The sequence below is a fragment of the Dipodomys merriami genome, unplaced genomic scaffold (assembly GCF_024711535.1).
Source record: "Dipodomys merriami isolate MVZ:Mamm:240054 unplaced genomic scaffold, mDipMer1.0.p SCAF_5, whole genome shotgun sequence".
NCBI lineage: Eukaryota > Metazoa > Chordata > Mammalia > Rodentia > Heteromyidae > Dipodomys > Dipodomys merriami.
Genome location: NW_027206068.1, coordinates 67,934,488 through 67,950,575, shown reverse-complemented (window position 1 = coordinate 67,950,575; position 16,088 = coordinate 67,934,488). Strand labels below are relative to the sequence as shown.

Sequence of the window (16,088 nt, the reverse complement as noted above, 5' to 3'; positions counted from 1 at the left end):
GGCCCAGAGTTCAAGCCCCACGACCGATAAAAAAAAAAAAAAAAAAGAATCTCATGGACTTTCCTGCTTGGTCTGGCTTTGAACCGAGATCCTCAGACATCAGCCTCCTGAGTCTTTTTTTTTTGGTGGGGGGGGAGGGTCCGGTTGTGGGGCCTGAACTCTGGGCCTGGACGCTGTCCCTCAGCTCTTCAGCTCAAGGCTAGCACGCTACCACTTGAGCCATAGCACCACTTCCGGCTTTTTGTTTGCCTGCTTATGTGGTGCTGAGGAATTGAACCCAGGGCCTCATGCATGCAAGGCAAGCACTCTACCACTGAGCTACCTTCTCAGCCCCCATCCAGTCTTATACTAAGCAAATATCCCTTCATTTCAAACCTTCTCTACTGGTCCTAGGTTTGCCATGAAACTTATGTCTATATCTACACAGATTTCTTCAACCTACCAATAGAAAAAGGGAAGTTTTAAGGAGAAAGATAGCCAAGAGCTAGCTAGACAGCACAGAAAATGTATGAGGTTTCTCTAATCTCCCCTTACAGTGGTTTCTCCCAAATACTCTAACACTGTTGATTCTTAGAGCTCTATACAGATTTAAAGAGGTTTAAGAAAATGTATTTAGCCCAAAGAGGTCTTGGAGTTGAAAGAGCATGACATGGCAAGTAAATGGAACTGGTACTTTTTTTTGTCAGTAGTGGGGCTTGAACTCTGGGCTTGGGCACTGTCCTTCAGCTCTTCAGCTCAAGGCGAGCGTTCTATCACTTGAGCCAAAGTGCCAGTTCTGGCTTTTTCTGCTTACGTGGTGCTGAGGAATTGAACCCAGGCCTCATGTATGCAAGGCAAGCACTCTACCACTGAGCCACTTTCCCAGCCCCATGAACTGGTACTTCTAATTTTAAAAAAAAGAAAGAAAAGGGAAGGAAGGAAGGAAGGCAAGAAGGAAGGAAGGAAGGAAGGGAGGGAGGGAGGGAGGGAGGGAGGGAGGGAGGGAGGGAGGGAGGGAGGGAGGGAGGGAACAAACTCACTATTTGAGCCTAAAAACTCTTCAATTTAAGAACCTCCCTCCCGTCCAGTATACACAAAGAGTTTATCTTTTTACTATACAATCACCCTTCATTATCCAGGATTGGTTTTGGGAGCCCTCCCTACACATACACACACAGATATCAAAACCCACAGGTGTTCAAGTACCTTACATTCTCTCATGAACTTGAAATTCTCTTGATAATACCTAATATGATGTGAATGATATATAATTAGCTGTTATAAATCTGTACTGCTCAGGGACTAATAACAAGAAAAAAACCTTCACATATATACTAAAGATACAATTATTTGGGGGAATAGTGTTATCTGCCACGGGATGAGTCCACAAATATAGGACCTGTAGATATAGCTGGCTGTATACTGTAGCTGGTCTATAGAACCCTAATTATACTGGTATTTGTGCTTTGCAAGTGTAAGTTTCTTGTCTGGTGATATTAACAAGTTCCCCCAAACTCCTATACCTAAATCCCAACAAGCTGATTCTTAGGGACTAAACATAAGGCCATAACATAGGAAACAAAGATTGGAAAGCTTTCAGAGGAGCTGAGATCATCCATCAATAACTGATATAACTTCAAAATCCCCCCCCATTCCCATTTATAGTACATAAATGCTTTTATAATAACTATATATTATCACTGCCATACTTGAGAAAACTTTTTTTGTGTACTTATCCTTGTGTACTGTGTACTTGAACTCAGGACCTGGGTACTGCCCGTAAGTTTGTCACTCAAGGCCCAAATCTACCACTTTCACAGCTCCACCTCTGGCTTTCTAGTGATTATCCCAGCTAGCTTCAAACTGTGATCCTGAGATCTCAACCTCCTAAGTAGCTAGGATTATAGGCACAGGTCAATTTGGAGTTCATAGACTAACAGAAATATCAAAACTTGGACTTAGTTATTTAATAAAATTTACATACAATTTAGTATATTGCAGTTACAAATACTGTTGTTTCCGCCACAAAAAATTAACAATTAGTGCCAAATAGGAACTGTCACATTATCTGAAAATAAGAGCAACATAATAGGAAATAAGACATAGACATAATGGGACAGAAAACCTGACACCAGTGGCTCACACCTATAATCCTAGGAGGCTGAAATCTGAGAATCATGATTCAAAGTCAGCCTAGGCAGAAAAGTCCTCCTGAGACTCTTATCTCCAATTAACCACCAGAAAAACGGAAGTAGCACAGTGGCTCAAAGTAGTAGAGTGCTAGCCTTGAGGGAAAAAGCTCAGGAATAGCACTCAGGTCCTGAGTTCAAGCGCCAAACCAATCAAGAAAAAAAGGGACAGAATAAGAAGGAAACCCAATGAAGTCAATGTATGTGCCTCTTTACAACTTCATACTTCTTATAGTTTCTGATTTCACTGATTCACAACTAGCAAAATATCTAAGAGAGATTTTTGAGTTTTTTGTTCTATTTTGGTCACTAGTGGGGCTTTACTGAGGGCCTTGGCACTGTCTCTGAGCTTTTTTTTGCTCAAGGCTAGCACTCTACCACTTCATGCCACTTCTAGTTTTCTGGTGGTTTATTGGAGATAAGAGTCTCACTGAGGGGCTGGAAAGGTAGCTCAGTGGTAGAACGCTAGCCTTGCATGCATGAGGCCCTGGGTTCGATTCCTCAGCACCACATAAGCAAAAAGAAAAAAGCCGGAAGTGGTGTTGTTGCTCAAGTGGTAGAGCGCTAGCCTTGAGCTGAAGAGCTGAGGGGCAGCACCCAGGCTCTGAGTTCAGGCCCCACAACCGGACCCAAAAAAACAAAAAAGAAAAAGAGTCTCACTGATTTTTCTGCCTGGACTGGCTTTGAACCTTAATCCTCAGATCTCAGCCTCCTAAGTAGCTAGGATTACAGGTATGAGCCACCAGCTTGTTCTGGTTTGGGGGGGATTTTTGTTTTTTGTTTTTTGAGACAAAGTCTTGCTACACTGCCCAGAAGGGTCTCAGGATCCTGTAGGACCAAGATTTCCTCCCTTCAGTGTCTAGAGTAGCTGGAGCTTCTGGCTAAGAGATCTTTTGTGATGGTCTGGAGCCAGATGAATTACTTTCTCTCACTTTCCAGATTTTCTTAAAAGGTTCCAAATAATGCTATAAAATTTGTAATATTCATAGATAAAATACTTCATGATGTAGGAAGGACATTTTAAATCTCTAATCAGAATATAAGTGATAGGCCTGTATATCCTAACTATTCAGGAGGCTGAGATCTGAGGATCTCAATTCAAAGCCAGCCAAGGCAGGAAAGTCCATGAGACTCTTATTTCCAATAAACCACCAGAAAACCAGAAGAGGCGCTGTGGTTCAAAGTAGTAGTGCACTGGCCTTGAGCTGAAGAAATCAGGGACAGTGCCCAGGCCCAAAGTCCAGCTCCTACAACCAACAACAAAAAATCTGAATCCTAACAACAGTAGTATTTTTATCCCTGCAAAATCACAATGCCTAATATGTCCAAGTTGGTGAGAATTCAATTTTATACACCAAACAACTTTTGGAATATAGGTTTTCCTAAACCAATTACAACCCCAGAGGTATTTAATTAAGATTTAATGTTGTCTTGGAAGTAGTACAACTTATACTGAGTCATGTTACCTATAGGAGGATCACATGCTAGGAATTTTCCCATTTTTTGCCAAGGGCAATTGTAAACCTTGGTTTAATAATTCATAGAGAAAAAGTACTCCAATATAGTGCTAGAGGCAGCAGAAACTAATAATTTAGTGATAGTAAAATTTAAAAAGCATAAATCCTTTGACCTAAATCTTCCAGGAATTTGTCCTTCAAATAAGCGTGAAAATGAATGAAGTAAAATGACATTTTACAAAGTACTAAAAAACTTTTTTTCCCATGCCAGTAATAGGTTTTAAACTCCATGCTTCCAGCTCTTGCTTAGCTTTTTTAACTCAAGACTAGCGCTCTACCACTTGAGCCATTTCTTCCAGCATTTTACTGGTAAACTGAAAGAGTCTTTTAGTTTTGTCTACCAAGTCTGGTTTGGAACCAAGATCCTCAAGTCTCAGCCTCCTGAGCAGCTAGGTTTAGGATAAGTCACTGGCATCTGGCCTAGTGGAACTATTTCTAAGAGCAGTTTTTATATTCCATCCTTCCTTCCTTTTTTTGAGAGAGGGTCTGACCCACATAGCTTCAAACCTCCTGCCTCAGCTTCTGCAGTCCTAGGATACAGGTATCCACCACCATGTCTAAGAGCAAAAAAGAAATTTTAATGATCTAAACCATTTGGAAACTGGTTATAATAAGCTGCAATATTTTTGAATAATTAAAGACCATGCAGCTTTTAGCAAATAAGATACTAGAAGAAACACCTTTTTGTTCTAGGAGTAGGAAAAAAGCTGTAAGACACACTAAATACAAAAAAAAAAAAAAAAAAGAAAAAGTATGTATGTATAACAAGGGGATGAAGAAAAAAAAAAAAAATATATATATATATATATATAATCTCTAGAATTCACCCAAAATGCTACTTGCTTAGGAAGTAGGACTAAGTAGGTGGGTAGCATAATAAAAGAAAAAAAATTGTCACTATACTCTTTGCATTTTGAACCACATACTAGTGACTTGTCAAAATATTAAACTAATTTATGATGTAATTAAAAACCAGAGCTGGGCATAGTGGCTCAATCCTGTAATCCTAGTGACTTAGGAGACAGATAAAGAATCATATCCCAAGGCTATCCCAGTCCAAAACAACATACAACTTAAAGACTGAGTCCATCTCCACCAGTGATAGGCACCTGTCATCCAAGAGAAGCAGAAGCACAGATGAGAAGATCACAGTCATAAAGTGAGCCCTGTCTCAAAAAAACAAAAGCTGGGTGCCAGTGGCTCATGACAGTAGTCCTAGCTACTCAGGAGGCAAGAACTGAGGATCACAGTTTGAAGCCAGCCAGAGGAAGGAAAGTCAATGACACTCTTATCTTCAATAAACTACTTAGAAAAAGCCATCAGTGATGCTGTGACTCAAGTGGTAGAGCACTGGTCTTCAACATAAATGTTCAGGGTATGTCCAAGCCTTGAGATCAAGAACTGGTGTGTGTGTGTGTGTGCGTGCGTGTGTGTGTGTGTGCGCGCGCATGTGTGTGCACGTGTACGCCAACGTGGCCAAGGGCCAAGCCAACTTCAAATCCCAGTACTGGAGGGGGGAGGGGGGGAGAAGCAGACAGTTCTTTAGGACTTACACATTGTGATACATTATAATCTCAGAAGATTACATTGTAATTAAGCACTACAAATTAGAGTAAGACCTTGTGCTATTTTTTTTTCTTTTTGCTTATGTGGTGCTGAGGAATCGAACCCAGGGCCTCATGCATGCAAGGCAATCGCTGTACCACTGAGCCACCTTCCCAGCCCCTTTGTGCTATTTTTTTATTCATCAATTTATCCATATAATTAGTCAGATCAAAAAGCCAGAAGTGTGTTTTAAAATTCTTAAACTTCTCAGTTGTTTACAATAAGACAAGTGTGGTCTAAAAAGTAAAATAACCTCACCTACAGGATACAGTTTGAAGGTGGTAAAGTATAGAATCTGATGCAAATTTCAATCTAAGCTCATATATTTCTCTCATCACCAAATGTTTTTTTAACTACAAGGAGCCAGCAAGTGTCAACCCTGGTCTAGCTGCATTTTGAGGATAATATGTATAGAAAGGTTTGTGTAAGCTGATATCCTATCTTTGTGAGACATTTTTCAGTAATCATGGGGAGCCAGAAGGAGTAGTTTCTCAACCTTGTAAGTTTCAGCAAAATGTCAAGAGGAGTTAAAGCCATAAGATAAACATGGGGGTGGGGGATAAAACATGTTAAACAACTTAAAAAAAAACAACTAATATATGATGACATACATTATAGAACATACACTTTCAAAAAAGTTCCATGATGTTTCCGGTATATATAGTATATTTAACATATAATACAAACATACATTGATATATAGTACATTTATAGTACATACACATATTTACTCTCTTAAACTGTTAGGCAGGATGGTTTGAGAACAACAGCAAGGGAATTAAGATAGTGTTCTCTATGGCAGTCGACGAGCCTAGGAATAGAGCTAGACCTGCTATACTATGTGATCATAGATCAATTATTCAACCGTAGGCTCAAAGCCTCAGTTTCCTCATTTATAAAATGTGGTCCCTACTATTTACCTGGTAGTTTTTGAAGAGGTATATATTCAGCAAACTGCCTAGACTCTAGAAGAACTATAATAACTGGTCCACATTACTATAACCATCACAAACCTATCAGACTCTCTGACAGTGTGAAGGCATAGGCGTTCCAAACTGGTCACAGAAAGAAAATAGGGGCTGGGAAGGTGGCTCAGTGGTAGACCACTTGCCTTGCATGCCTGAGGCCCTGGGTTCGATTCCTCAGCACCACATAAGCAAAAAAAGAAAAAGAGACGGAAGTGGCGCTGTGGCTCAAGTGGTAGAGTGTTAGCCTTGAGCTGAAGAGCTGAGGGACAGCGTCCAGGCCTAGAGTTCAGGCCTCATGACCGGACCCCCCAAAAAAAAAGAAAAAGAAAGAAAATAGGCCAATAGGCCAATAGGATAAAACTATATAGGTGCATACTGTTCATTATACTCACATATTTCATTTCAAACTTCTTAGCCAACATTTCCACTTCTTTCCTCTCTTGTTGCTCATCATTAAATGGGTCTTCTGTCTGAACAAACTTCTTCTGATTCAAAGTAAATGGGAGAAGAAATAGAAGTGTAAGTATTAGTTCAATTAATTGTGTCACTCTTTCAGTATAATATATAACTGTATTCAATAGCATATTGAACATATTCAAGAACATATTGTTAATGTGTAATTCAAATTATTTTTATTTAGTGTTTAACATGTTTTTAGGAAATGAGTCAGTTTTTTCCTAATAATAACAAAAAAATCAGAAGCATTAAAAGTAGAGAAAATATTTGCAGCTTTACTAGACTTTTATCATTCTGTAACTTTTGTTGGCCAAGAGCTCAACAATCCAAATGGATACCATCTGCAAAATGGTATCATCCTCTCCTCCAAAGTAGCAAGGTACCCTCCCAAAAACATTAGGTAAAAACGAAAACTTGTATGCCTCTAGCTAATGTCAACTAAGATTATCAATGAAAAGATCTCCAAATTACTGAGATGTCCAAATTATTAAAAGATCTCCAAATTATTAGAGAACCAACAGTTGATCATCTGCCTATGAATTACTACTACTCATGTCTCTGCAGCTGCACTGGCCTTCTGCTGAGACTCAAAACTGACAACTTCTCTTATCAATTTCCTCCTGCCAATGGATGTCCATCAGGGGAAGACCATTTTTTTAAACAAAGCTAGAACGGTGAAAACAGCTGCAAAAAGATTACATTATCATGGTTTTCTTCTAGTAGGAAAGAGTCAATGTTAAAAATATAGTATGTAGTTTGACACACAAGGCATACATACACACACAAGCTAGTATCCTAAATTTACCATCTATTGTCAAAACAAATAGGCAAACCACAAACAGGTAGCTCACTATTTTAACAGTCACATTTACATGAGGCTTTTAATGTATAAAAAAGTAAAAATACGCCAGGCACCAAAGGCTCACACCTAACAATCCTAGCTACTCTGAAGGCTGAGGTCTGAGAATGACAGTTTGAAGCCAGTCCAGGCAGGAAAGTCCATAATACTCTTATCTCTAATTAACCAACAAAAAGGCAGAAGTGGACTCATGGCTCACATTGTAAGCATCAGACTTGTGCACAAAAACTCAGGGCTACAGCACCAAGAGCCTTTGTTCAAGCCCCCAAAACAGCATAACAAAAAACAAAACAGAAGAAATACAAAAGAATTCATTATACATATTCATACATAGACATAATCAAAATAATGTCATGATAGAACATTCCAATTTTAGAATCAATTTTTAAATTATAGTAAGTAAAAGTTATAGAATTCTTTATCCCAACTGGAATTATGAGTCATAAATGTATCCAAAAGGAAAAAACTAGGAAGACACTGGTAAGGAAATATGTAATGATAGGCATGTTTTAAGAGATAGCCTTTATTTTAGGCTACAATTTAGGACAGGGAGCAAACACTACATTTTACTCTTACTATTATGGTTATAAATGGTTCCCTCATGTCACCATGAAGTATGAATACTAGGTCTTCATCAGTCCTATTCATTGTTCATGTGCAGATATAAAACATAAGAGATCTGTATTTTTACATTATTATTATTATTATTATCAGCAGCAGCAGCAGCATTATCATCCATTGAAGGGCTTAAACTCAGGGCCTGGACGCTGTCTCTGAGCTCTTCTGCTAAAGGCTAGTGTTCTACCACTTTGAGATTCTACCACTTCCAGGTTAAGTCTCCCAGATTTTCCTGCCCAGGGCTGGCTCTAAACCACAATCCTCAGAGCTCAGCCTCTAGAGTAGCTAGGATTACAGAGCCACCCATACCCAGCTAGGGATCTGTGTTTCTAATATGAAGCACCTTTATATGTCATCCTAAAGCATTTTATTATACTTTATTAAAGCATCAAAAAGTACATCTCTTATTTGGCACAAGTGGCTCATGCCTGTAACCCTTGCTAATCAGAAGGCCAAGATCTAAAGATTGTAGTTGGAAGCCAGCCTGGGCAGGAAAATCTTATCTCCATTTAACCAGAAAAAAGCAAGTAGAGGTATGGCTCAAGTGGTAGAACACTAGCCTTACATTAAAAAACATCAGGGGGGCTGGGAAGGTGGCTCAGTGGTAGAATGCTTGCCTTGTATGCATGAGGCCCTGGGTTCGATTCCTCAGCACCACATAAGCAAAAAGAAAAAAAGCTGAAGTGGCGCTGTGGCTCAAGTGGTAGAGTGCTAGCCTTGAGCTGAAGAGCTGAGGGACAGTGTCCAGGCCCAGAGTTCAGGCCCCAAGACCAGACCAAAAAAATAATAAATAAATAAATAAATAAATAACATCAAGGACAATGCCCAGGTCCTGAGTTCAAGTCCCAGAACCAGCCCATAGAAAAAAAGTACATGTCTAATTTACATTTAATGGTCTATGAAATTAGGAAAACAAACTGTCCTCCCTTAATCAAAACTATTTAAGCAGCTGGGGGCTGGTGGCTCACGCCTGTAATTCTAGCTACTCAGGAGGCTGATATCTGAGGATCATGGTTCAAAGCCAGCCTGAGCAGGAAAATCCATGAGACTCTTATCTCCAATAAAGCAGTAGGAAACCAGAAGTGGCACTGTGGCTCAAGCAGAAGAACGCTCGCCTTGAGCTGAAGAGCTAAGCACCCAGGCCCAGAATTCAGGCCCCATGACCGGACCCCCAAAAAAATAAATAAATAAAGCTCATATAGTTTTGTTTTTGTTTTACCACTGAGCCACCTTCCCAGCCCCAGCTTTATGTTTTTTAATCTGATAAAGTAACTTAAAAATAAACAGCTACTCCATGCAAAATTTAATGCAATAACTTTGTCATTTGATTCTAAGTCATTAACACAATTTCTACTTTTTTTTTGGGGGGGGGGGATCTGGTCATGGGGCCTGAACTCTGAGCCTAGGCGCTGTCCCTCAGCTCTTCAGCTCAGGGCTAGTGCTCTACCACTTGAGCCACAGCGCCACTTCCGGCTTTTTTCTTTTTGCTTATGTGGTGCTGAGGAATCAAACCCAGGGCCTCAGGCATGCAAGGCAAGCACTCTACCACTGAGCCACCTTCCCAGCCTTCTACATATTTTATAATTGTATCCAATATATTCAATATGACAAGCAATGGAATACCACAGAATTCTGTAATAGTATAGTTATATTAACACTACAAACACTTTTTCTCTTTACAGTAAACATTCAATTATGTTCTTAAGTAGGTGTTATGTTTAACTCATTTTCTGGCTAAGAGTTAAATTTTTTTCTTGTGTATCAATTACCATCAGAACTTATTTCTAAAATGTACTATCACCCTTTAGCCAACACGATGAACAAATTAATGTTTCAGAAGATGATGTTGACACCTCAATCATCATCAGAACCACCTTAAATCATGGCTCTAGACTGCAGAGATAAGGTGGTTAACGATTTACCTACCTACAACTTAACAACCTGAAAGTGTGTATGTGTGAATGTGTGTGTGTGTATGTGTGTGTGTCCGTCGGTCGGTACTGGGATCTGAACTCAGGGCTTGAGTGTTGTCCCTAAGCTTTTGTATCTAGTGCTCTACCAAGTAAAGCCACAGCTTCACTTACAGTTTTTTGTTGGTTAATAGGAGATAAGACTCTCCTGGATTTTCCTGCCCAGGCTAGCTTCAAACTACCTTCCTCATATCTCAGCCTCAGCTAAAATTACAGGCATGAGCCTCCAGTGCCTCACTGGAAGATAGTCTTGTTCTTCATATTTAACCAAGAGGTGCTTATTTGTGTTTTTCTTCATTAAAACAGCATAGAAAACAATCTGATTTAGTTTCAGTTAGTTAAGGTTTTCACTCTTCACTTAGCATGTCAGGAGAGAGCCAGCTAACTGTTTCCAGATGTTGATAGTAGTGATCACAATGTTAATAGTGTCCATTTGTAACACTTTTTGACATCCCCACATTCATCAACCTTGAAATGTAAAGCTACAAGTTTATTCAGTGAGTGATGGCTATTTCAAAAATGTAAGGGTTTTTTGCCTCCTAATTTTACAAAATCTCTTTTCTTTTTCTTATTCAGCTTTCTATATGGTATACTGTCCAATTCAATTATGTTAAAAATTAAAATTACTTTTGAAAGTATTACAACATCTCTACAAATAAATGGGCTCTTCTCAGTGAGAGAAGAAAGGAAAAAACAAATTTGGGAAGCAACACTTTTCAGGCCTTTTCTAATACCCATATTTTGCTTTCCAATTATTGTTCTTCTAGGACTTCCTTTCATGAAATTATAATTACACAAGTATTTCCTATACTTTCTTATGCAATAAGCACATTAACTAGGTAGGAATAGTTATAGGAAAGTGGCAAATCTTTGCTACAGATTATGTTTTTTTTGTTGTTTTTTTTTGGGGGGGTCATGGGGCCTGAACTCTGGGCCTGGGCGCTGTCCCTCAGCTCTTCAGCTCAAGGCTAGCGCTCTACCACTTGAGCCACAGCGCCACTTCCCGGCTTTTTTCTTTTTGCTTATGTGGTGCTGAGGAATCGAACCCAGGGCCTCAGGCATGCAAGGCAAGCACTCTACCACTGAGCCGCCTTCCCAGCCCTGCTACAGAAATATGTTGTGTAAACAACAGAACACATTTTTTGGTAGAATATGACAAAGACATATGGCTCACTAGGCAATAAAAAAATGGGACCAACAAACCCCTAAACTGAATACTATGTGTGGAATAAACACAAAAGCTAAATAGAATTGATCATGTTTCTCTTAGAACATGAAAGTACAATCACACTCCAAACAATAATGCTCTGCTCGATGACAGACCACATATACAAGAGTATATGTATAGACCATTACCATCCAATTAATTCTAACAGGTACATACTACAGTGCACAATGGTGAAATTGCCTGATAATGCATTTCTCACAATTATCCTGTTCCTAAGTACGAAATGAGTGCAATTGTTTCTGTATTATCAAATAACAAAGCTAGAAAAACAAAATACACTGTCTCTTAAATGTTTTTTTTTGGGGGGGAGGGGGAAGGGTTGGTCATGGAGCTTGAACTCTGGGCCTGGGCACTGTCCCTGAGCTCTTCAGCTCAAGGCAAGCAATCTCTATCACTTGAGCCACAGTGCCACTTGTGGTTTTCTGGTGGTCAATCAGAGATAAGAGTCTCACAGACTTTCTTGCCTGGGTTGGCTTTGAACTGTGATCCTCAGATCTCAGCCTCCTGAGTAGCTACAATTACAGGCATGAGTTACCAATGCCCGGCAACTTTTTATTTTTATGATGAAAGAATGGGCATTAATTTATCATGACATGAACATACCATATAAAGAAAGTCGTAACAGAGGTCTATACTTCTACTATAACTGACTTCATTTTGGCAGGATCTTCTAAATTTAAACTGTATAAAGTAATTACAAGGCTTGTACTGATACAACCATGAAAACGAGTACTAATAAAATTAAGTGTAGCCAGGCGCCAGTACCAGTAGCTCAAACCTGTTATCCTAGCTACTCCGAAGGCTGAGATCTGAGGATTGCAGTTCAAAGCCAGCCCGGGCAGGAAAGTCCATGACACTCCTATCTCCAATAAAGCACTCAGAAAACCGGAAGTGGCACTGTGGCTCAAGTGGTAGAGCACTAGCCTTGAGCTGAAGAGCTGAGGAACAGCACCCAACCCAGACCCAGAGTTCAAACCCCATGACTGGAAAAACAAAACAATAATAATAATAAATAATAAATAAAATTAAGTATAACCACTCTGTGTGCTAACTTCATTGGTAAAACAGGAATAATGGTTCTTCCTTCATGAGCTCTGGAGGATTAAACTTAGATGAATTGTGTACATTGCTTAGCACTATGTCCAACACATAGTAAAACCTCCATAAACACATGCTGGTATTACGCCTTTGTTTTTTCAGGTCCTGTGGCTTGAACTTAGGACCTAGGTGTTGTCCCTGAGCTTCTTTTGCTCAGATAGTTCTCTACCAATTGAACCACAGCTCCATTCTCAGTTTTTTTGGTAGTTTAATGGAGATAAGAGTCTCACAGACTTTCCCTCCCAGGCTGGCTTCAAATTGCAATTCTCATAGCTCAGCCTCTTGAGTAGCTAGGATTACAGGCATGAGTCACTACACCCAGTGTATTATGCATTTTTACCTAAAGATGTTTGGGCCTGTAACTTACAAAAACTACAAACCTACTTTTAGAATAATTAGTAGGTCGAATACAATTTCTTTGGAGAAAGACAAAACAAAACAAAAAACAACCTGCTCCAATTCAGTATTTTCCATCTTCTTTTGGTGAAAAAAAAAATGACATCACTTTTTTTTTTTTTTTTTTTTTTGGTGGGTCGTGGGGCCTGAACTTTGGCCTGGGCGCTGTCCCTGAGCTCTTCAACTCAAGGCTAGGGCTCTATCACTTGAGCCATAGCACCACCTCTGTCTTTTTCTGCTTATGTGGTGCTGAGGAATCGAACCTGGGGCCTCATGCATGCAAGACAAGCACTCTACCACTGAGCCACCTTCCCAGCCCCCATCACTTTCTTTTAAGGAAAAAAAAAAAAAAAGAGGGTTCAGAGTCTATATAGATAGGGCCAAATGTGACATGGAAATGGCCAAAACACACTACATTCTTAACAGTTCAGCTTAGCTGAAACGTTTAGGATTTGACAAAGTATTTCTAATTAATGCTCAAAAGAGGAGCTGGTTACAGAACAAACAATATCTAAAGACATTGTTTAATGTGAGACTTTTTACCTAAGGAGTCATTCATTTCAAGTACAAAGATACCCGAGGATGAGAAGAACACAAATGACTTGTGGAGTCCATTAGACCTGTGCTAAAGCACTGCTTAATAGAGGGCATAATCACTAGACAGCAGAGGAACAATGTTCTATTTTTACTGTTACCCTATCTCCATTTCTAACTCACCTCTAAAGATCACCAGCCCACAATAATAAAAATTACAATTAGCAACACACGGCTGTTTTAACCCCCATTGTTCACCAGTCTCATCCATGTATACCTGTGTATTTTCAGAAAACCAGTTTAAAAAATTTCAAAACCAAGACTTTTTCATCGTTCTCCAAAAATTACAACGAGCAAGTACAATATCCTCCAATTCAGTCGTCTAATGACACACAATCAAATAGAAATATGTTGGTCGAGCGCCCAGTAACACCGGAGAGACACCTTTCGTTCAGTGACAATATGACCAAACGCCACCAAAAGAGAGAGAAAAAAAGGCTAAATATTTACCACTACCGACAGGAAAGTACTCAGATAACTAACCCACTTTTCCATTCCTAAAGTCAAATTCTCAATCTGGAGAGAGGTTTAACTGCGCTTAAACCCCTTTCAATCAAGGGGGGGGGGGGGGAATCCACCGGCACACGAGCCTCGGGCAGCAGCCAGGGTGCCCGGCACCAACAGGGAGGAGGAGGATGAAACCGAGGTTACACCATCTCTCGGCTTCAGACTGGGGGGCGTGTCCCCCAAGGTTTTCGCTTGCTTTCTACCAGAACCACAAGCCGGGAGCGGCGCAAGGAGAACCCAGACACACGGCACAGGCGGGGACCCCCCAAGATTTGGGGGGGAGGGTGGGGAGGAAAAGAGCAAACTGTGAGGTGCTCCATAGGTGCAGAGGAAAACACGCTCGGTGCGGCGTCGGGGTGGGGGCGAGAGCCCGGGCCATCCCGGGAAGCCCAGCGGGCAGCGCTCCGCGCCCCCCCCCCCCGCTCACCCCTCGGCCCCAGCCCCCGGCACCCCACCCTCGGGGAGACCGGGACGCGCCCCGGGAGCATCCGAAGGTGCAAATCAGGTGGGGGAGACGGCGGGTCCCGAGGCTCCCGGGGTCTGGACGGGGCGGGAGGGAGGAATCCTCTGTACCCGTTGTTCTCCGCACAGCAGCAGCTCCGGGTAACTGAACTCCACGCAGCTCTCGTCCGTGGGGTCCTTGAGCTCCAGCTCCAGCCGCACCGTCTCCCCGGGCGGCCGCGGCGGCCGCTCGGCCCGGGAGGCCGGCTCCCGCGGCGGAGGCGGCTGCAAGGGCAGCGGCAGCGGCGGCGGCGGCGGCGGCGGCTCCGGCCGCGGCGGCTCCCGCTGCAGCGACATGGGCGGCTCGGCGCGGCTGACCTCGCGCTGGGGGAGCGGCTTCTCCCGCGGCGGGGGCTGCGCGTCCGGGCGGGGGGCCGGCTCCGCCCGGGCCGGCTCGCGGAACGGCTGCGGCTCGGGCCGGGGGGGCTCGCGGGGCGGCTCGGGCTCGCGCTCGGCCCCCGGGAACTCGGGCTCGCGCCGCCGCACCGGTGACAGGCTAATGAACGCTACCCTGCGCGGCTCCGCCATCCCCACTGTTCTGGCCCTCCGCTCTCGCTCCGGCCGGCGCTCGCTTCCTCGCCGTGCTGCGCGCGACCCGTCCGCCCTTCCGCTTGCTCTCCGTCGCTCTTCTTCCCTCCTCCACCCTCAGCCGTCTCCGCCGACGCCACCGTGAGTGCGGACCGTGTCCCCTTCCCCGCTACTATGTTCTGGTGGGCTCCACCGCCATCGCTAGGGTCGCCGCAGCCGCCATGTTGGAACCCCCACATAAATAGAAGCAGGCCGCTGAGCGGGCGCATGCGCACACCGGAGACGCTCGCGTCCACAGTCGTGGCTGTTGCTCAGTTTTCCTCTTTTCCTCTCTACAGCCTGGAGTCCAGGCCGGCCGGCGGAAGTGACGTCACGCCACGGCCTGTTACTGTGGAAACGAAGACGCCGTCTGCGCTTTTTTTTTTTTTTTTCCTGCGAGGGCGGGGTCTGGGGTTTCCCGTGTGGCTTCCTATTGGCACCCGGAAGCCGGGGCGCGCCACCGGCTCTCCCGGGCGAGCTGGGAGATGTGCCTGGGACCAACCTACGCATGGCTCCCGGTCCCGCCCTGCATTTGCCCTCCGCTCCCTAGAACTTCGCAGGGACTTGACTGTTCCAGGCGGACGCCCGGAAAGGGAAGAGGATCCTGTAGATCCGCGGTCGTGCCTGGCTGGCTGCAGCCAAGCTGGCCCCCAGGCCGCCCCCGGCCTCGCCGGCCTCCTCCCGCCTCTCCTTCGAGACCCACGCCGGTGTTGGTGTAGCTCGCCCGGCCGCCATGGGCACCGTTTGTAAAATGCACAGTAACGCGCCCGAGTTGAAAACTTGAACAAGCAAATAAACGGTTCCGAATGTATGCGTAAGGCCCAACCTGTTGAAAGCAATGGAATCCGAACTTCGTTGGAGGGTTTGATGGAGTTTTAGAGGATTTGTCCCTGAAAGGGTAAATGATCCTTCTCACGGTGGGGAGGAGCGTACCTGTGCTACAGGAAATTCCGACATTCCAGATGAGAATTACTAGCCGTTTGAATGCATTGACAGTAAATTGAAGGCTACTCCATCCACATCCTCAAGTGAACCC

General features: G+C 43.1%; 1 protein-coding gene across 2 annotated transcripts in view; it reads right to left on the bottom strand.

Annotated features, from left to right (window-relative positions):
- The window catches only part of Ubn2 (ubinuclein 2), an 83,239-nt gene extending 67,883 nt beyond the window's left edge, over window positions 1-15,356 (bottom strand). Inside the window, exons 1-2 of one of the 2 annotated variants that reach the window (XM_069996882.1) lie at window positions 14,558-15,356; window positions 6,651-6,743 (exon numbers count right to left, since the gene is read on the bottom strand). In XM_069996882.1, coding sequence (XP_069852983.1) covers window positions 6,651-6,743; window positions 14,558-15,013 — 549 coding nt within the window. In that variant the 5' untranslated portion in view covers window positions 15,014-15,356. The remainder of the gene's footprint in view (window positions 1-6,650; window positions 6,744-14,557) is intronic. The other variant, XM_069996883.1, reaches the window with a different exon arrangement.
- Window positions 15,357-16,088: the final 732 nt, after the last annotated feature.